The sequence below is a fragment of the Porites lutea genome, chromosome 9 (assembly GCF_958299795.1).
Source record: "Porites lutea chromosome 9, jaPorLute2.1, whole genome shotgun sequence".
NCBI classification, from domain to species: domain Eukaryota; kingdom Metazoa; phylum Cnidaria; class Anthozoa; order Scleractinia; family Poritidae; genus Porites; species Porites lutea.
This window is the reverse complement of record NC_133209.1, coordinates 7715014-7736356: the sequence shown is the minus strand read 5'-3', so window position 1 is coordinate 7736356 and position 21343 is coordinate 7715014. Positions and strand designations below refer to the sequence as shown.

Genomic DNA, 21343 nt, shown 5'->3' with positions numbered 1-21343 from the left:
AAAACTATTCCTTTGATCAAAAGTTTGCGATGTTTCTTGGAACACCTGAATTTCAAATTCATGTCGGCCAATGACACAAAAAAACCTTACTCTATGTGAATAAACACATAGCATGGGTCCAAGTAAGCAAGTAATGCATGAACATCTAATAAGGAAAAATTCTTGCTAAGAGTGAATCATGATAATAACAGGAAAAAAGCTTTTTTAAGGTTGGGGCAATTAAAGCACCACAGCCTTATTAAGACTTTTTAGAAGCCAAAAACTAAGGTTGATAAAACGTTTAGCAGGAAATCTCAATCGAATTGCAAGTTAAAGATTTTAATGCTTTCATAATTTCTCTCACCGTATAAATCTTAAAATTAGTTGTACCATACAGTTTTCTCAGCTGGGAGCGCAGTTGTATTTGCTGACCTAAACGATCTCTGCTGTTTTTATAGAAGGTTTTATTTTATTTTTGTTTATTTATACTAAAACTGTTTTCACTTTTAAAAGATGTTACATATTCCGTCATGGATTTGGATTTTAAAAGAGGCTGTAACTCTATAAACTTAACTTGGAATCAACCATCACGTGACGCCGAAGGAGGAATGGTGACGGGGTACCTTGCACAGATAAAAGCGGCCAGTTCCGAAGGACCATGGACAACAAAAAACGTTTCTCAGTCAACTCAGTCATGTCTATTTACCCATCTTAAGCCAAACAGCAAATACCATGTAAGAGTAATGGCGCAGGACAAAATGGGATATGGCTGGCCTTCTGAGGTGTCAAAAGTATCTACGATTCAAGCAGGTGATTTGCGGCGAAAATGTGTCAAGTGTGACTCAATTCGTCCAACCGACTCCCGATCCTATTACTGTCTCTCCAATTTTAAATTAATCGCGTGGGTTGTGAGGTTCTTTCCCCCATCTCAATTACAGACGAAACTCTCGTAAGCGACCGCCTTTGTAATTCGTAAAAGTCCTCGCACTCCTACGGCTGGATTCCTTTACCAAATTCAAATTGGAATCTCTTATCAAAAAAACCATGTGATAAGCCTATTAGGGACGGTCGCTTACGAGAAAGTTTAACAGAAAGGTTGGTACATGTATATGTTATTAATTACCCATACATTCTTTTTTTCATTACGACATCTTATTGAAATTTAATGGGATATTAGAGCCGGATTATGTTATGTATTACCTAAAGTTTAATCACATGCTCTTATTCAAGTGCTGAATGAGTAGTCGCATATGAGAACTTAACATCAAAGAAAAAGACCAGAGGCGGTCGCTTGAAGAGCTTTTCGTTATACTGTCGACTCCCGATAACTCGAACCTTTAAGGGAAATCGAAAAAAGTTCATGTAATCGGGAGTTCGAGTTTTCGGGAGCCGGAAGCAAATAGCCGGAAGTAAGGGAAAAATTAGTTTTTACCGTACAGTAAACATTTTAATCACATTTCGTTGTAGAATTAAAGATACTTCTAGATTATAAATCAGAACGTAACAAAAAATTGCCTAAATACACCATGCGTTTACTGTTTTGAGAAGTAAAGCTGTTATACGTTAGACTTGTGACAAACAACGTCAGCCTTCGCTTGTAAACTCAAGAGACTATAAAGGCCCGGGACAGAGAGGGCATCCCCCATATACACCCTATTCCATAGGTAATTCGTCTCGAGGTATTTTTAGAATCGGGATAAAGTTACCTCGCGCGAGGCGTGGAGGTTTCGTGGAGGTTTCGCATGACCAAACGCCGTGCAAAACATGTCGGGCGAGAGGCAATGAAAGCGTAAAAAGATCGAGAGCATTCCTGAATATTGAAGCGAAATGAGTCGGCGCTCACCTGGGAAAAAGGAATCGCTGGACTCTTTGACAACCCGTGAAATCAGTTCAATTCGAAGTTGTCGTAACCTCAGTGCTTTAATAAAATGAGAAATTTCGCCGGTCTATTGAAACCGGTCGTTTGTACAATTTAGGGAGTTTAAGATCCAACGACGCGGACGACAACTAGAACGTCAAAAAAACAATAGGTTTAATTAGCAAAACAACAACTTCGCACGTGCAACACGCTTTTTTGTTCATTTCTTTCCTGTTTTTGCACGACTACGACGTAAAAATGCCTAATTTCGCGTTTTACGGAGGACGTAAACAAGCAACGACGAAATTTTATTTCTCTTTCTGAACTTGAATATGGTCCCTTGAAATTCAGCTTCAGGAGGGTTCGCCTACAATTGACAAAGTAAGTGGGTAGGAATAATCGTTATAAAGACTGAAAAAACTCAAATTCACTTTTTAAGCGACGTTTTTGTCGCCGTCGCGCCGTTGGATCCTAAAGTCGCTATTTCGTGAAGGACGCGCGGCTCTCAGCGTGGGTCATCCACGCGGAACATATTCGCGCTATGTGATTGGCTGTTGTCTAATCCCCCTTGAGATCTGTGGTGTTAAAAATAACTCGAGACGAATTACCTATGGAATAGGGTGTATATGGGGGATGCCCTCTCTGTCCCCTTTATAGTCTCTTGGTAAACTATATGCCCACAACACGCCAATGGGAAATTCAAAGCTCAATGTTTCGGACGCCAGTGCACTGTTTTTTTTTTTTTTTCGACTTTTCAAGCGCTCAAAACATGGTTCGAGTTATTGAGTGTAAAATTATAGAAATGATCTGAGGGGAGACAAAAATTAATTCGAGTTAGCGGGAGGTTCGAGTTATCGAGGGTTCGAGTTACCAAAGGGTAAAATTACAGTAAATGTATGAAAGAAATCCAGGGGAAATCGATTTTGGTTTGAGTTAGCGCGAGGTTCGAGTTAGCGAGGGTTTGAGTTATCGGGATTCAGCTGTATAGCTTTTAGTCATAGTACAAACAGTTCTGGTCGTAACTACAGCTGGTAGCTTACTAGAGTTGAGGCAAGGAAGCTTCTACTTTCTTAAGGATTTGTTTAAAAATCGTAGCAAAGAGCCACCTGGATCTCCAGTTGCTTTGACGCCGACAACAACAACAACAACATACACATTTACACTTTATTTCCGTTATAAATATGCTCAGCCATACGGCTAGTTTTCAGATATCCCACGGGTAAAATTAGGCCAAAAATTAAATTAAACAAATTAAAATTTGAATTACTAACTGATAAGATTAAATACCTTAACCTGAAATTATGATTTAATAACAAAAGTTGACAACAACAAAAACAACAAGATACCCACACGCTTTATAGCCAAATTCGTTGTATCGCGCTGTGCGTTTTCGAATGGGTTTTTCTGTTCCGTCAATCATTTGAGTGGGGGCGGAGTTAATGCAAATCACCATGCAACGCACTCGCCCAGCTTGGCCCTCAAAAACAAAACTGAGAATGACTGTAGACTGCTCAAGAACAGAGAAGGAAATCTCGATGATGAGTCGACTTTTTTTAGAGGGCAGGGGGCAGACATTGCTTTATTCTTGCAAGACACAAGAATAAGAAAGATCGGGAAAATCTTCGAAGAAATCTAGTCAAAAACAAACAACTGAAAGTGGATCGAAATGCACTAATCACAAGAAAACATGTGTTTTCTAAGAGGTTCGCTACAGTAATTGACGGAACAGAAAAACCCAAAATTTCTTCGAAGTTTGCAAAACGTGCGGGGCGATACAAGGAATTTGGCTATAAGATATAGGTTGGAATGTTTTATTAGGTATAGGATACATGTTCTCGTCGTCTTATTGTTATGTCGTGTTTTATAGGTGTCCCTAACACGCCCGTGTTCGACGTTATATCGAGCGAAAATGAAAATGATTGTGCTGTCTTTGTACGATGGCTCCGGGAACCATCATCAAGTGACTGCCCTGTACTATTTCATACAATAAGCTACAGACGACAAGGTGAAAATGAGTGGACCAGATTGAACATTACAGAGGCAAATACCAATCGCCAGAAGATCAAGACAGACTGTTCTACAGAATATGAGGTCCAGGTCTTGGCGTGGAATGACGTAGGACCGAGCCCCATTACCACTAAGACGTACACAACGAAAGAGAATGCAATAAATAATAATGGAAGAGGTATATATGGTGGTCATTGTATAGAGCGTTTTGACATGACTGTACAGCGGCTATAATGAAATTCCAAAAGAACAAAACGGCAGCCATGGAGGTGTTCCAACCAATCTTGCGGGAATTAAACTGACTTTTCTTGTGTAAACGCTTGCTTTTGATGCTCCAATTATTTTGCATACATTCTGGGCACATGAGTGAAAACACTCCATACATATAGAAGGTGTCTGAGTGTATTAGTGTAACGATAGAAAATATTTACAGAATGATACTGCTCATATTTTCCTCCATTAGACATGTATTTAGGACGACACTTATTTATTGATCATCCATCTAGTGCAACAGATTTAATTAACTATAAAAAAGAATAAATACAGTCCCAAGAAAGTTGTAACGCTATTCTTTGTCAGGGACTTACTGCAATAGACCAATTTACAGTTGCGAGGGCAGATCATCAGATCTCATAGCAGCCAATGTAGATACCGAAAGCGAAAAATTGTTATATTTAAAGTTACAGGTATTTCTCTGGTGTATATTCTCATCTTTATCTTCGCCGGTTTACTTACAATCGTGGGAGCTGTACTGCTGGCAGTGTGCATCAATAAATACAGAAAGAAAGGAAACCAATCCACTAAGAGGTATGTAGGTACAATCTGCTTTTAAAATTCCTCTTTTCCTTCATTTTAAAATATGCAATATATACCCAACATTCCGGGATATTTGCGTCCACCTGAGCCGTGTAGTCTCTTTTGACGTGTAAGGCCTTTAGAATACATCTTTTGTATTCTACATAATTGTAGTAGAGCTCATTACGGTGAAGCTGCGCGTCGGAACGCCACGAGTAAGAAAATCTGGTCATCTAGCGATACATAAATTTTGTTCGGCCAAATGTTTCCATTTGATTAAACGGGCGTTCTAGAACTTAAAATACAGTCCTACCTCCACTAACGGCCTCCTCTACACAACTGTCACCTCTCTACCACAGCCACTTTGTTTGAAGGACAGTCCATACACTGACTCGTTTAAACTTCTCTAAAACTGCCACCTGTCTACAAAGGCCACTTTCTACTGTCCCCAAGGTGGCCGTTGTGGAGAGGCTCAGAGGCTATTGTTTTTAAACATTATAGGACTGCAAAGGACATCCAGGTTTTGGACGGTTGTGAAATTCCTCCAATGAGAACAGAATTTCTTGAATTGGTGGGTGAAGGAGCATTTGGTAAAGTTCACAAAGCGACACTAAAAGACGGTATGGCATACTTTGAAGACGGGCGTGACTGGCCTAGCAGGCCTAGAAAGCAGAAAATTATTGCGGTCAAAGAACTTTTTGGTGAGTTTAAGTTTGAAAATTCAGACTTTTCGCTTCTTGTTGCAATGTGACGTTCAACATTTATTTACCACCAGCGTCGTTTCTAGAAATAAGGGCGGTCACCTGTCCAAAAGCCACTTCAAAATAATAAATTAACGATGCCTGAAAAATAATGTGGCATTGAAGCTCACATTGTGAATTAATGTGGATGTGTAACAGTAAAAATCATTAAGTGGCATTACTGACCAAGAGATCCATGAGACGATCACGACCTGTTTTATGGTTACCCAACAAAGATATCTTTACAGAATTTCACTTTTATGAGGGGCACCCAACGTCAATTTTCGGAAAATTTCTGTTCGGAAGACGATTTGAGATCTAGAATTTTCGGAACACTTTTTGTAAAATTTCTTGCTTGCCTGCCTCCCCTAGGATTTTCGAGCATGTAAAAAATAATATAATTGCCCATTTTTAACGGGTTTTTACTCTAAAAAGGTCACCTAGAAATTTCGGAAGCCTTTTTCCTGGCTGAAATTTTCGAAAAGGTAAGTCTTGATACCAACAATTTTCGGATCACTAGACTTTCAGCTAGGAAATCCGAACAGATGAAAAATTTTTAGGGGATACAAATATGCCTATATTTACCGTTTAAATACTAAAATACGTTTAAGAATGCTATGTTTAAGTGGTTTTGAACTATATTCTCGTTGGGTGCCACTGTTTTATGGAAGACGAAGTTATGGTGATCGCTATTTTTTTTCTTTCTTGTACCCAACTATCCTTGTTGTTGCCAGAAAACGCAAAAGAAGAAGAGAGAAGGGAATTTATGGATGAAATCGAGCTCATGAAGAAGGTTGGAAAACATCAAAATGTTCTGAGTTTCTTTGGATGTTGGACCACAACTAAACCAATTCTACTCATGATAGAGTACATCGCTCATGGAGATTTGCTTCATTGGCTTCGACATAAAAGAAGTCAGGTATTAAAACTAATTACCAACTGATAATGTATGCCTCTGTTCAGTTATAGGATCACACGGAAATGTGGTAAATAACGAAAGGAAAAGAAAAGTTCGCGCCGGCTCATGGCTTTCTTTTTGATGTTCTTACCACATTTTTTTGTCTTCAGAGATGTGTAATTGAAGACGCGCAGCAAGACAGAATCTAGTATTTGATTTGGGCAATAATTAACGGAAGAAAAATGTACACTTTACGATCGGCATTGGTTATAACTTGCAACTGCTGACTGTTGACTAAGAAACAATTGGCAATGCTCTAAGAAAATGCGCGAGTACTATGACATACTGTAAGTGCATTTACGTTATTATAGCTGTTGTTTCCTCCAAGCAATAACTTTTCTTGGATTTTATTTTATATAGATTACTTTATAACTCATTTTCTTATACGCCCTCAGTTTCTCTTGTTATAAATCCGATTATCACTGGCTGGTGGGGATCACGTGCACGAGCATACGTATCGAAATTAAAAAAAATGTATCTACCAAGTTAGTAATATTCGCATGCGTCATAGAGTAAATAACAGCATGTAATCAATGAGTGGGAAAATCACGTGATTAGAACTTTGCAGAGTGGCTTGTCGTTTGAGTAGGAGCACCTCGCAGCTTACGCCAGGTTTACCATCTTAATCTCATATTAGTGAGCATCGCCGTTCATTCTCGTCAACCAATGGTTCAAGCGCTTTCACAGCTCGTCTATGCATGATTGGGCGTAATATGATCTTGCTGGTGTACAAACTTTGTGAAACGGGAAGTAAATGTCCCGAGAACAATAAGCATTCGGCGCGATGATCTTCTTGAAAATGCAACGGAACCTGAAGTTAAAAGGAAAAAAAGAATGAAAGAAAAATTAACATGAATAGTTCGGGCAAAAGGAAAGTGAATTGGAATCCACAAATATTGATGGACCTATTACATTGTAAGAGATGAAATGGAACAAACAGACAAGAGGGCTGCCGTATGTTAAGTGTCGGAAATGGAACGAGATGGGCTATGAACACCTGCAGATGCAAGTTTTTGTATAGAATTTGTCCGATAGAGCTGCAAAAGCAGAAAGAGGCTCTAATACTTTGAGAGATGACATGACGGAACAACCGTATGCTTTCTGAAATTGCAGAAACAGCAATCCTATTCAAGAAAGTGAATCTGGGAGAGAGAAAGCAAATGAATCCCCTGTTATTGAGGGCGAAAGAAACTTTACAAATCAAGAGTCCCAGCCCAAAGGAGAGCAAAACAGAACGATGCTTAGAACAACAAGCCTATCAACGACGGAAGAATACAATGGATGATCAGAAATTCATTTAATCCTGTTCAATAAGGCGATGGAAGTGTACAATGAGATCTATGATGATAGATGGGACCTCACCAAATGCCAGTGGTCAAAAAAGCGAGGAATGTTCCAGCAACTAAAGAACAAAAGATCTTAAATTAAGTACCAGATAGGCTAATTTCTAAAAAGGTCGGCTGTACCGAAATGGAACCTGACGAAAAGCTGTGGAAATTAAATTATGTCGCCTATTCAGTTTCCGTTGCTTGGCGACATGTGAACGATAAATATCTAAGAACCCCTTGGGGGCGAAAGCAAAGGCCAAGGTATGTGAAATGTGAAAAGGAAAATTTTGCAGTGAGACAGCATTTATCAGAAGCTTCGGGCGAACACGAGGCTCTACAAAAGCAACCAAAGATGAAGAAAAGACGCATGAAAAGGCGGAAACAAATCAGCGCGAAATGTAAGACTTTTTTTGCTAAAGACCTAACAGAATTTATTGAAAAACTCAAACAGCATTTCCCAAACTCATTAAATATTCATGATGTTGTCGCCCAACCAAAACGCCTCATTCTGGTCAGGTGGATGAATTGAGAAACCGAATGAAAAACGAGTTGAAAACGATGTGTTTGGAAACGATTTCAAACCAGTGTGGTGTGTAAAATGTTTCTTAATTGCATATTCGTATAGGTAATAGCATGATTTGTAGTGATATTTGGCATAAATACCACGAGTGATATTTCAAAATTGTTATACGTAATTTCACGAGCCGTTAGGCGAGTGAAATTTGAGACAATTTTGAAATATCACTAGTGGTATTTATGCCAAATATCAAGTACAAATCATGCTATTATTTGTTTATACTACTACCCGGGAAAGGTTTGCAATTTTCACATGTAGGTATTTCAAATTAAGGTGAAATACCACTGCTCTAAGCCAATCAAATTGCAGAAATTTCTCATGTAGTAGTATAAATGAAGAAAGACCAACTCATGGAGATGAAAACCTTCATTCAATCAATGAGTTGTGATACACTTTAGAGCAACCTTTAAATTTACTGCTAACATTCAATGTAACAGTATCAGAGCATCAAAATAAATAATGGCAAGTGTCACATAAAAAAAAACACTACTTTTGTCCGAAGCATCGAGAGGATTAAAAACTTTCTACCTCGATGAAACGACGTATTTTTCCACACACAATCTGGTGTAACGTTTTGGCTGGATATCTTTCCTTTAACGGTTTGGCAACTTCTTGGATGAACTTTGTCAGCAATTAATTAAGGCTTAAAGTATCCATTTGAACTAACGAAACTAGCTTCCAAGGACTTAACTTTTTGCAGATCATAATGTTTAAAGAGATCGCCCGGTTCAAACGTTGCAACTTTAGGAAATCGAGCTTTTCGCCAATCATCAAAAATTCCAGCGGCCCATTTGTTTTTTATATCGGGTGGACTTAGGTATAGCACTGCATGGCCACACACGTTTCTTGTTCTCCTTCGCAAGTTTCGAGACGTCTAAGTCTGTAATCTGCCATCTGTATTGCGAAGCAACATGTTTGCTTGGAAGTCACAAATTAAACAGCAAAGTAACAACGTGGCATTCAGTGCAAATGAAATAAGATTACACACCAGCAAGCACTAACTAAGTTCACCTTCCATCCATGTCTCAAATAAAATGTGGTTGAAATCAAAAAACTTCTTAAAATAGTAATTTCTACTCATTTTCTTTGTTGGAAAATTAATTTCAAACCCTCGAAAACAATATAACTATGTGAAATGTTTTCTCGCGTTTGGAAACCTAATGAAACCCCCGCACTCGTTTTTGAAATAGTACTTGAAAAGTCGGTCTCGAGGGAATAAATAACTAAAAGCTCGGCGACTTCAGCAGAATGGGACAACGCCTACCAAAATGACCCGGGATCTGTGTACAAGCTCCTTACCAAAAGCTTGACAAAATCAAGACACCCCGCATTTGTCACAGGATGAACAGTCAATTGAACAGCAGAAAGAGCAGACATACTATGAAAATGTTGATGAGGTTGATTCGTATTGGAGAGGATTATGGGAAACTGAAGCTAACGAGAATCTTTATGCAGATTGGTTTAAAGAGGTCGAGGACGGTATGGGTCAGGCAGGAGGAGGAGGTCACACGAAAAGTTGACAAGGTCGACAAGGTCATAAGAGCAATTGACATTGTCTATTACTGACAGAACCAATCCAGTTTAAGCGAGGGATATGCCAAGGACACACCCTCTTCCCATTACTCCTTTATAATGTCGTGGAAATTGATAACAATGTACAAGAGTACAAGTTGTCTAAGCCAGTAGACATTAGCATATCTGACGCCTTTTTTATTCACCACCTTAAGCTCTATTCTAGCTCAGAGGGAATGCAAGGGATCAAGGTAGCGTTGACGCACCTGACGATGGATGGTATGGACATATCGATGGCAGCCAAGAAAACCAACGACCTGCGACGCAGGTTTGCGACCGTCAGAGGACGTGATGATTGAAGACCTAGGCGACAGTAGACAGGACAGCTGAAAAAGAAGATATCCGACGCGTCAGTGTAATGTTAGACACGACACTGCCATATCAGAACAAAGTAAACGCCATCAACATATTTGTTTTGCCGGAACTCACGTTCTTTATTCCAGTGCTTTACTTCTCTCACAAAGATCTTAGTGAGGTTGATTTTAAAATCAAACGTCTCTTAACTGAGAGGGAAGTGAGACATCCTCAACGCCTTAACACCTTGCTCTACGCATCCCGTTCAGGTGGTGGCAGCGGGCTCCAGGAAATGGCAAACATCGATCTACAAAGAAACCAGGAACAAGTCAGCTTTAAGATTCACCACATCTAAAGATCCGAAATTGCAGGCCGTTGTGCAATTCTAAGAAGATAAGGAGGTAGAAGGCTGAATATCAATGCTTAGATGCTAAGAAATGTGCTGTGGACGTGAATGAGGATGACCTTAGTGCCAATCGATGATCCCAAACTTTCATTTGAAACAACAGAAGGGAGAACTTACACTGCCTCAGACCTCACAGCGCAAAAACGTTGTTGGCCAAAAGGATCTTGGATGATGTAAGAGAAAAGTGGAGATCAAAAAAAGCGTCTTGCGGGCGAACATTGTGTCTCCACTCAGCCTTCGACGAAGCTCTCTTATTTGGGCGAGCGAAGCTAGCTGCGCGAGAACGCGCGAGCGAGCGCCGAAGCCGCGAGGGGGTAAGGGGCCTTTCTCTACCCTGCCCCCGGCTTTAGCATCTCCTCTCGCGTGCCTCTCGCGCGTCTACTTTTCACGATATCCCCCAAGTGGAGAGTTTGCATGCAGGGTAGTCTCCACTCTGTGATGAAACAGTTGAACTATTAGAGTGCTTTAATTGGAGCAACAAATGGAAATCGGCCCACTCTACACGATCTGCGCACTGACGGAAAAATAATTTTTATCAGCAACTCACTAGAACAAAGGTGCGGGAGGCAAAGATACCCTACGCGACAGAGGAAAAATGCAGGAATGTCACGAGTTCAACGAAACAGTGAAAAATATTCTCTCTGGCTGTCCAGAGTTAGCAGAAAGACCATACCTTTACTGACATATTGAAAAAGAGTTTTAAATGAGTTACTCATAGCCCATCAATTGAGTGACAAGCCACTTCCACTGAGGCAGAAGGTTCGCAGTTTCTATGGGAATAAAGATGCAGAAATAACCTGGAATTGTTCTCTAGTGACTGAAGCTCGCCCGCAGACAAGAAGATGAAAGAGATCTACATACTGTAACGGGGATGGAGCGCCCAAGTTGGAGAAATAGGACAGATACGGAAAGGCGCGTAAAACCATGAAGCACACAACCGGGCGAATCGAACTTAGGAAGAGACATCCTGATTTTAGGATTAACCAAAAAATGTTACTGTGGATGTCCTTGAAGGATACAGCAAAGGACTGAGAGAGAAACTTACCACCTTCCTCGGAAAAACTGCTACAAAAAGATCTAGAGTGTTAGCGCTTTGCAAAAGATAATCTTGCTGCATGCTGTTAGAATAATTACTTGTGTGGTAGAATGAACCACAAGTCTATTCATTTCATTCCTTCTATGTAAGATAAACGTATGTAGATTCGTGTGTATATATCTTATTTTTGATAATTTTATTTTTATTCTTTTGCTATCCGATAATGACTTTAAAAAATTGGAGAAAGGAGTTTGGCTCTGCCCCTCCCTTTATGATATGTGCAAACACCATTCAAGTGTCTATAAAGAAAGAAAAAAAAGGATATTTGCATCCCATTAAAAAGAACCAAAAAAAAAAAAAAAAAGAAAAGAAAAGAGAGTAAAATGAAAATAAATACAGAACTTGTTGGAGAAAAGGTTCCAGAAAAAAAAAGGTGCCCGTTGTTTACTATTTTCTTCAGGGCCAGATATTTCGTATATATATAGATTGAAAAGAATAACTGTTTTAGTATATACACACGAAGTGATCTCAACAAAATCAGAGAGGAAACCATTTAAAAGTACAATTTGATTGACAGATCAAATCACGCGTAAGTTTAAAAATAGATCTTTGCAGAATTTTCAAACATGGCAATTCACAAGTTTATCATTTCGCAAACAACAGCGTAATGGCTTAAATGGAAACGCTAAAAGTTTGAACTGTTTCCTTACCTGAGAAGAAAAGTAGAGCTTTGTTGTTTTCTGTTGACACGCCAAGTTTATAGCCAAAAGGGTTTGTTGTGTCGTTCTTCGCATGAAGTGCTGACAAAAATGGTGGCTCGGTTGCTCGAGATAAGACGTCGTCTTCCTGTATTATTCTTTTTCCTGTTTACTTGAAACGTAGAATTTCTGCAAACATTTCCTTTTAAATTTGTTTGTCATAAATGAACTTCGATTTTTGAGCCCAAATTTTCTTGTGAGAAAACGCTGGGTTCACGAAACGGCTTCTTCTACGCGAATGCACGGGAGTTGTAAACAATCCATCGAGCACAAAACTCAGCTACAGTAAATTGAAAAACGCCGTTTAATATCGCGTATTGAATCCTTCCAAGACTGTTCTTACCTTAAAAAAAGTCAGCCCTAGGATTTTGTCGACTTTTAAAAGATCGTTCTCTAAAAAAATGGGAAAAACACCGAGCTCACACATTATCCACTCGCTAGGAGGTGAATATTGTTGAATAGTCCGAGATAGCGAACCAATCAGATTGCTTAAATCACCAAGATCACTGAGTGTGTATATACTAAATATATATACACCCGTTTTCAAAAAGGTTTTCATACAGAGAGATATATAGATAGATATATTCTTTTGTTCTCTTGCACGTGCGCCCGTGTGTATTTTTCACTTGTTATTGTCCAAATTGTGAAAAACTCGGTTCGACGATAAATTTTTTCGTCGTCGGGGTTTTTGTTCCAATTTGAAATGTCGTTTTGATTTTTTTTTTTTTAGAAAAATACATGCCCCCCTGCGATACAAACTTGCAATAGCGAATTATATAGCTGATTTTGGGAATGAGGAAAAAATCCCGCGAAGCAGCCGATCCGCGAGTTATACGGCGTCACCAAATTAGTAGGCCAAATGCCATGGCATCTGTAGCAAGTGACGAAGCATTTTTATTGATGGAGTGTATTAAAAAATGCGCTGTCCATGGGCGTGCTTAAGAGAAACTGTAAACTAACTTGAAAGCATTTGTGGCCGAGAGTTTATTCTGTCTTCAATGAGACGTTGCCTTACAGGCCGCGATTTTACACGAAAAAAGGTGAGACATTAATATATATGACCCGCTCATCATGGTTATGATAAAATCTACTTCTATGAACCTAGTCAACGTCTTGGTCCGTTTTAATCAACTGCTATAATATTGTTGCTCCTTCCCACATATCCAATATGGATATTCCTCGTCACATCTTCCTTCTCAGCGGTTTCGAAAACACTTTTTTTTTTTCATTTCATCTGCGTTTTTCCCCTTATCCTGTAACGACAACAATGATACATATATACATCCGTTTTCAAAAAGGTTTTCATATAGAGAGATATATTGATAGATATATACTTTTGTTCTCTTGCACGTGCGCCCGTGTGTATTTACACTTGTTATTATCTAACTTGTGAAAAAACTTGGTTCAACAATAATTTTTTCTTTTCGTCAGGTTCTTTGTTGCAATTTGTCAATTAAAAAAAATAATGCACGAATATTGTCTGCAATTCTCTTGATTTGCATTCTGTTGAAAATTAAAGAATGAGGAATTCGGTCACTTGCAGGTCATATCATTGTTGTCGTTACAGGATAAGGGGAAAAGCGCAGATGAAATGAAAAAAAGAAGTGTTTTCGAAACCGCTGAGAAGGAAGATGTGACGGTGGATATCCATATTGGATGTGTGGGAAGGAGCAACAATATTATAGCAGTTGATTAAAACCGACCAAGACGTTGACTAGGTTCACAGAAGTAGATTTTATCATAACCATGATGAGCGGGTCATATATATTAATGTTTCACCTTTTTTCGTGTAAAATCGCGGCCTGTAAGGCAACGTCTCATTGAAGACAGAATAAACTCTCGGCCACAAATGCTTTCAAGTTAGTTTACAGTTTCTCTTAAGCACGCCCCTGGACAGCGCATTTTTTAATACACTTCATCAATAAAAATGCTTCGTCACTTGCTACAGATGCCATGGCATTTGGCCTACCAATTTGGTAACGCCGTATAACTCGCGGATCGGCTGCTTCGCGGGATGTTTTCCTCATTCCCAAAATCAGCTATATAATTCGCCATTGCAAGTTTGTATCGCACGGGGGCATGAATTTTTCTAAAAAAAAAAATCAAAACGACATTTCAAATTGGAACAAAAACCCCGACGACGAAAAAATTTATCGTCGAACCGAGTTTTTCACAAGTTGGACAATAACAAGTGAAAATACACACGGGCGCACGTGCAAGAGAACAAAAGTATATATCTATCTATATATCTCTCTGTATGAAAACCTTTTTGAAAACGGGTGTATATATATATATATATATATATATATATACGTACACTTGAACTAGGTCAAAAACATTTACTTGCTACTCAGATTGAGCACTTTTTAGTTGATGATCAATTTGAATTTCGTCATTTCATTATATATATATATATATGTATATATTTATATAGTAAGCCAAATCAAATGAGGATCCACGATGTCTTGCTTCATTGATTCTTTTTTTTATGTCGGGTTGATTAGATTAGCAGTTCTATGCTAAAAGTCACACCAGGGGCTGCTAAAGACACAGAGCTGTATGCTGGGACACCAACGTGGAACACGAACGTGATTGGCGATCAGGTACATAGCAACTACTCGAAATATAACTTAAAATTCTTTCTATGAACTTCCTATTTTGAAATAAAGCTAATATTGTTAAATATTCAAAATTTTCTTTTTTTCTTTTTGGCTAGCTCCAATAAGTGAAGGATAAGAATTACTTCTTAAACAGTCAAAAATTGGTTTCAATTAAAGTAACCAAAACAACTCTTTTATTTAATGTGTTACAAGAATTATAATTGCAAATAGAACATGAAAAGGCTTATTGACTCAAACATATACCACTTTTTGAACCTTACAAAGAAAACAATCCATTTCTAAAAACTATAGAAAATATTCCAAACACACCTATCAACTAGCTACTAGCCCCTTATGAAAATTGTGGGATTGTCTGCTTTTTTGATTGATATCAATCCATATATAAGAAGTTTGGGAGAACTTGAAATTAAGATTTTTTGATGTTTAAAGGTCATGTTTTAGAAGGAAATAACTATAAAGGAAGTTCACTTCATATGCGTAACACCAGAAAAAAATAAACAACCTTTACTTGTTTTTAAACAACCACCTTTCTATCATAAGTGATACTTTATGACTAAACCATTCAGGATGACTTGTCAACTGAAAAGAAAACAGTTACCTTGGAAGTACCGACGGTGAAAACGCGTTCTGCTTTTGATGTAATGGAGCAAACCGGCGGTGGTTTTTATCGTGCAGAGGAATGCAAAATCCCCATGCTGGTATCTTCGGCATCAAATCAGGTACATTTCAAGGTTTTTCCATCTTTAAAGGATCCAGTAAGCCTAACCCTATTCAAACCGTCCGCCAGTCACTTTTTTCTATTTGGGACTACACTTTTTCTCTGAGAGTTAAGGTCATGAAAGTTACTGACCATGCAGTATGCAAAATATGATTCCAATTAAGACGCTTTTGATTAGGTCAGAAACGTTTTAAAAAGCCAGAAAGTATCATCTCTTTATTGATTTGGATTAGTTTTGGCCTCCTCAAGTAATACTGTAAAACAGACTGTACAAAACAAGAATATTTAAATAGATCAAAGGAGCTGACGTTTGAGCCCTTCTAGCATTTCCATAAAAGGACATCAAAAACTGATTGCCATCATGTGAAAACGTCATATATTATCTCAAGCGAATACAATTTCGAAAAAAATCATGACGTTTATATTTAAGCAACAGAAAACGTTTTCCGTGTTTGCATTGCCTGATATAAACACGAGAGGGGTTGGGAGAATTCGAGACAGTTATGCAAAGCTGAGAAGAAGTCGAGGGTTTGCATAACTGTCGAGAATTCTCCCAATCCCTGGAGTGTTTATATCAGGCTATGCAAACACAGGAAAAAAGTTTTCCATTGCTTTTTTAAAATAACTCTCCCGAGAAAAAACGCAAACTCTTTGTTACGGTCCTGATTAAAAAAGAAATTCTTACCAGTGGCAAAGTCTTATACACCAAGTCTTGTACGCGTAATCAATTCTTGTTTTGCAAAAAGATGCTTTCCAAAATACGGATTTTTCTCGCTTATAATGTCAGCTTAAGCGAAAAAAATTGACACACCTTCTTTGTAACTTTCCAAGTTTCAGCCGACGAAGGAATGGGTAAATAAAGTAAACTTGTCGAGTTTTGAACTTGAAAACTTTTTCCAAATTTGTGCTTGCGTGATTAGCGCGCGAAAAGCCAAACATCTTGACGCCACAACCATGTTTACATAATCTCATGCAAACACTCCTCTCGGCCAATCAGAGCGCGCGTACTATCTTAGTTATTTTATAATAGTGAATATCATTACTCAAGCTGCGGTGTCAACCCTATTCAGACCGGGGGAGAGCTCGCTAAAAAAATGAGTAACTTCAAAACCGTTAAAGCTACATGTAGGAAAACAAGATCTTGGTGATTTCTACTTAAAAAATATTTACGTTGCCATGGCAACACGTTTTGACAGCCATTTTGTTGCAATAAGCTTTTTTCCTGCAGAAAAGGATTTATTTCCATTTTTACTTATTGAATACATAGTATTACGGTTAATTTAGTAATACCTTATCAAATATATCATAACTATTAAATGCATGACACGCTTTACTCTCTGTTCAGGTATTTTTCCTGAGGGGAAAAATTGATGCAATTTGCATTCTGTTAAAAAAGTCAACAATATGACGTCATAATGACATCAAATTCCGTAAATAGGTCCATCAAAGTTATGGCTCTGAGATATTGGAAAAAATGAGTACATTATTCTGTGCTATTTTGGTGCCCGTATCAAGAGCAGTTTTGAAGTTATAGAAGGGTGGGAGGGGAGGCGGGGGAACGGGGGGGGGGGGGCGGGGCTTTAGACTTGCCACAAGTCGACCTCACGAGAGTTTCTAAGCAAGCGGAGCGAGCTTTTTAGGCCGCTAAGCGAGCAACGAAGTTGCGAGAGGCTGATTTGTCTCACCTGAATGAATTTAATAATAATAATAATAATAATAATAATCCATTTATATAGCGCCTTTTCTACAAGATTCAAAGGTGCTGTTTACAAAAAATTAGATAGAATAAAAAGTAAAAATAATCACAAGAAATTGACATTAAAACTAGACACTAACTACAAAGTAGATAAATGTACACAATAGATAAAAAATCAGATAACAAGTAAAAACGTCACGATTCATAAGCTCGCGTAAAAAGAAATGTTTTAAGTTTAAAATCATCAATTGAGTTTGCAGATTTAATATCCTCAGGTAAGTTATTCCAAAGTTCCGGAGCAGCAACAGAAAAAGCTCGTTTACCATGCATACGAATTGAGATTAAAATAGGGTTTAACTAATAAATTTCTATTAGAGGATCTAAGATTGCGGCTGGGTGTATACAATTGAAGGAGTTCCTGTATATAGATTGGAGCTCGATCATGTAGCACTTTGTAAGTAATTAAGATAATTTTAAATTCAATACGAAAGGAGACAGGGAGCCAGTGAAGATCCCTCAGGACTGGAGTAATATGGCAAAATCTTGGACACTGGTTGACAAGGCGAGCAGCAGAATTTTGAACATGTTGAAGCTTCCGAATAAGATAGGATGGTAGGCCATACAATAAAGAACTACAATAATCAAGTTTAGAAACTACGAAGGCATGAATAATGATCTTTGCAGCATCATTACTAAGATATTTGAGTAGTATACATGGCTACTTCAGGTAGTAACCAATCAGAGCGCGAAAAGACAATAGGGGTATTGTGTTTGAGGGTCACGTGACTCATTAGCATACGATACGTCATCACTTTAATCACGTGACCTCTCTCGACCAATCAGCGTGCAGATGACTGGCATAGGGTAAAGAACATACGCATTCATAGGAAGACACCTAGTTGCGTGGTGGTAGGATGCATGCGCAGTTCGGCCCAATGCTTTTGCCCTGCGCAGTCACGTGAATAGGGTTGTAGGCACATGCGCAGACCGCCAAAATACTCCCCAGGTCCCCCGCATTCATGTGAGCACATTTCCGCGTAGACCCACTGCGCATGCGCAAACAATGAAAAGAAGCCCCAGACCCCTCGCATCACCGGAAGTCAATGAAAAACACACTGTATTGAGGTCAAAATCATCTTTTTGGATTTAATAGATTCTCGACAGTAGCCTGGTTACGAGCGGGACGTGTGTGAGGTCCGAGTGACGTCACGCCCTTGATGATTTAATACACATAGTAAATGTAAGGTGTTTGCTTCCTGGCGGAAGAAGTCATGAGCAATGGATGAGGCCATGGAATATAATGGTTGAACTCTAACCTTGACCATGGTTTGATTAAATGGAAACGGAAATTGGTAAAGGTGTCTGAAACGAATCAGAAAGAGGGTTGTTAGATCCAAGAAGCAAACTGAATGAGAAAAAGTCGACCATTGCCACGCACGAGGCGGTGTTTTATTATCCATTGATTGACTGAAAGACAAAAAAAATGACTTAATTACAAGTGGGACGTGTGTGACGCCCTAGTGGTGTCACGCCCTTGAATGATTGTATACAAAAAAGTTCTATTAAAATCCAGTCTTGAGTAAAGTCGAAATGGTCTAGGATCCAATGAGTTTCTGGGAAAAAATTAACGGTTTGGTTTGAAAAGATGTAATAAGCTGGACCATCCTTGATAATTGACGATACAAAGTTTGTGAGGGATGGGCCAGCTTTTGAAAATCATCACACGTTGGATGATCCAATGGGAATCTAATTGAATGAAAAAAATAAGAATGAACATCCAGCAGGGTGGCGCCACCATGCAGACCTCCCCCTCCCCCTGCCGGGTGTTCAGAATTCCCATCCTATGCTTTCCATCATAGCACAGCCCCGACAGGGTTCATGGAGGGAGGACACGTGACGTAAATAAATCCAACAGTGTTTGCATACAAAATATAATTTTCCAGTCAGATTTTGTACGTTTCTCCTCGTGTGATTGTTCATCACCTGGGAAGTGGCTGAAAAAGGGAAGGGAGATAAATTGCTCGTATTACGAAACGAGAATCTGAAAAAAAGAAAAACATATGTTTTTAAGAACAGGATGGGTATCCCATTCCTTGCAACATCTCGCATCAATATCATGGCACGTGTAAGTCGCTTGCACGACGAAAGTTCAAATAACAACGACAACAGAGTAATTTGACTGGACTCGGAAACGAAAGAGGGACCCCTGATCCAGTGTACACTGCACGATACTGCCGAGGAAACACCATGCAGCGGAGGTACCGTGAACCCTGTGGGTGCTGAGAATGGTATGCGAATCTACGAAAAATTGTAACATTGCAAAGCCATTAATAAATAAGCAATGTGGTCTCGGATCCAGTGGTTGTTCTTGAGATGGGAATGCGTGCCTAAAAAGCAGTGTGATTGCAGAACTGAATGAGATCTGGAACACTATGAATATGGCATCTGTGTTGCAAGGGAATGATCCACCCATATTGTTCAATAATGGAATTTACATCTGAAACGTTTCATGAAGATTGATCACGCATTTGACAGTACTGTAACCACATCTCAATTGAATGGGTCTAAGCCATCCTGTAATGAAAGCCTACAAAGAGGTGGAAAGACGAATCAGGGTGGGAATACTGGTGTAAAAGAGACCAAATTGCAAAGGGCGGATCCACTGCGTGTGATGACGTAAAAGGCAATGCGTGCCTGAAAAAATTAAAAAATTAATCATCTAAAAACCCTAACACGGCTAAATCCGGTTCACCCACAGGACCATGGGCCCGGAGAAAAGAATTGATCCTGAACGTCATGCGCAGGGGCCAATCGTCCCAGTCCCGATGGTTGGGGTCCCCATTCTGTACATACTCCACGATTTCGTCTTCCGTCAAAGACCCGTCCCTGTTACCAGAAATGACATCGTCTAGTCTTAAGCCGTCTATCATCCGTTCACAATGATTACAGACCCCGCCAGGGGTGGAATTGGCGACCCACTGATAAATGTGACAGACGGGTTGGTTTTCCACAAATTCCAAGGACTCTGTCAAAAAAAATTAACACGAACAGGTTGGGGCCCAGAACCGCGCGGCCCAATTGAGTCTGGCTCGTCGAGGGTAAAGGCAAAGGTGGACAGGCCACAGGACTTGCCGTAGAAAATCAAACCCCGGGAACACGTCTATGAATAAAAAAAAGGGATATGAGGAAAACCCACACCCGGGTTATGCAAAAAAAAAGTAAATGGGACTTACCAGCCATACGGCGGCGATGGACCTCATGATCCAAGTTCCGGGCAACGGGGTCGTCCCACGGCAGCGTTTTGGCCAAATCCCTCAGTTGTTCATGGGTGCATCTTCTGAACAGGGCGCGCAGACAGTCGCGTCTTATCGGCAGGTGCCACAGGGTCTTCAACAAGTCGAACAACATCGCAATTGGTACGGAGTACAAGACAATCGATTGCAGCGAGTTCACCATCTTGACCAGTACCACTGAACAAAACGGAATGAACCCACCTCAAATGCGCATGGGGTTTTACAGACTCTTTCAGAGAACGTGATTGGTGGAGAGACATCACATGGGGATTCTGAACACGAGAGGAGACTCTAGGGGGTACCCCCCAGGGGTACACTTTTTTGGTCTGGACCCAAAGGCCTGGCGCGAGGAGGGGATTGGTGGAAATCAGAGGATTAATAAGGGGATGTCAAGGGGAGACGTCAGTTGCTGATGTTGATCGTGTCAGGATGGACTGCCGAGGGTTGGTCGATCCCAACAACAAGCCGTTTGACCGTTTGCTCCCCTTGGAAGTGCAAATCAGGATTATGTTTTGGGTGCACTGTTTTGACACCATAGACAAGCGAAAGAAGGTGGTGCGAGAGTTGAAAGGGTTGCCCAAATGCGACCTGACAGGTTTCCCCCAACATCTGGGCGAGGACCGATGGTGGAACCAAGTTGTGTTTCGTTTGCATGCACCCCGGAAAAATGGCTGTCACCACTGCCACCGCCTCATGGATCACCGGTT

The 21343-nt window shown here is 39.7% G+C and overlaps 1 protein-coding gene across 1 annotated transcript in view; it reads left to right on the top strand.

Moving 5' to 3' along the window:
- Positions 1-5144: 5144 nt before the first annotated feature.
- Positions 5145-21343, top strand: part of LOC140948826 (platelet-derived growth factor receptor alpha-like) — a 35457-nt gene continuing 19258 nt past the window's right edge. Inside the window, exons 1-3 of the mRNA XM_073398101.1 lie at positions 5145-5340; positions 6114-6298; positions 14813-14911. Coding sequence (XP_073254202.1) covers positions 5187-5340; positions 6114-6298; positions 14813-14911 — 438 coding nt within the window. The 5' untranslated portion in view covers positions 5145-5186. The remainder of the gene's footprint in view (positions 5341-6113; positions 6299-14812; positions 14912-21343) is intronic.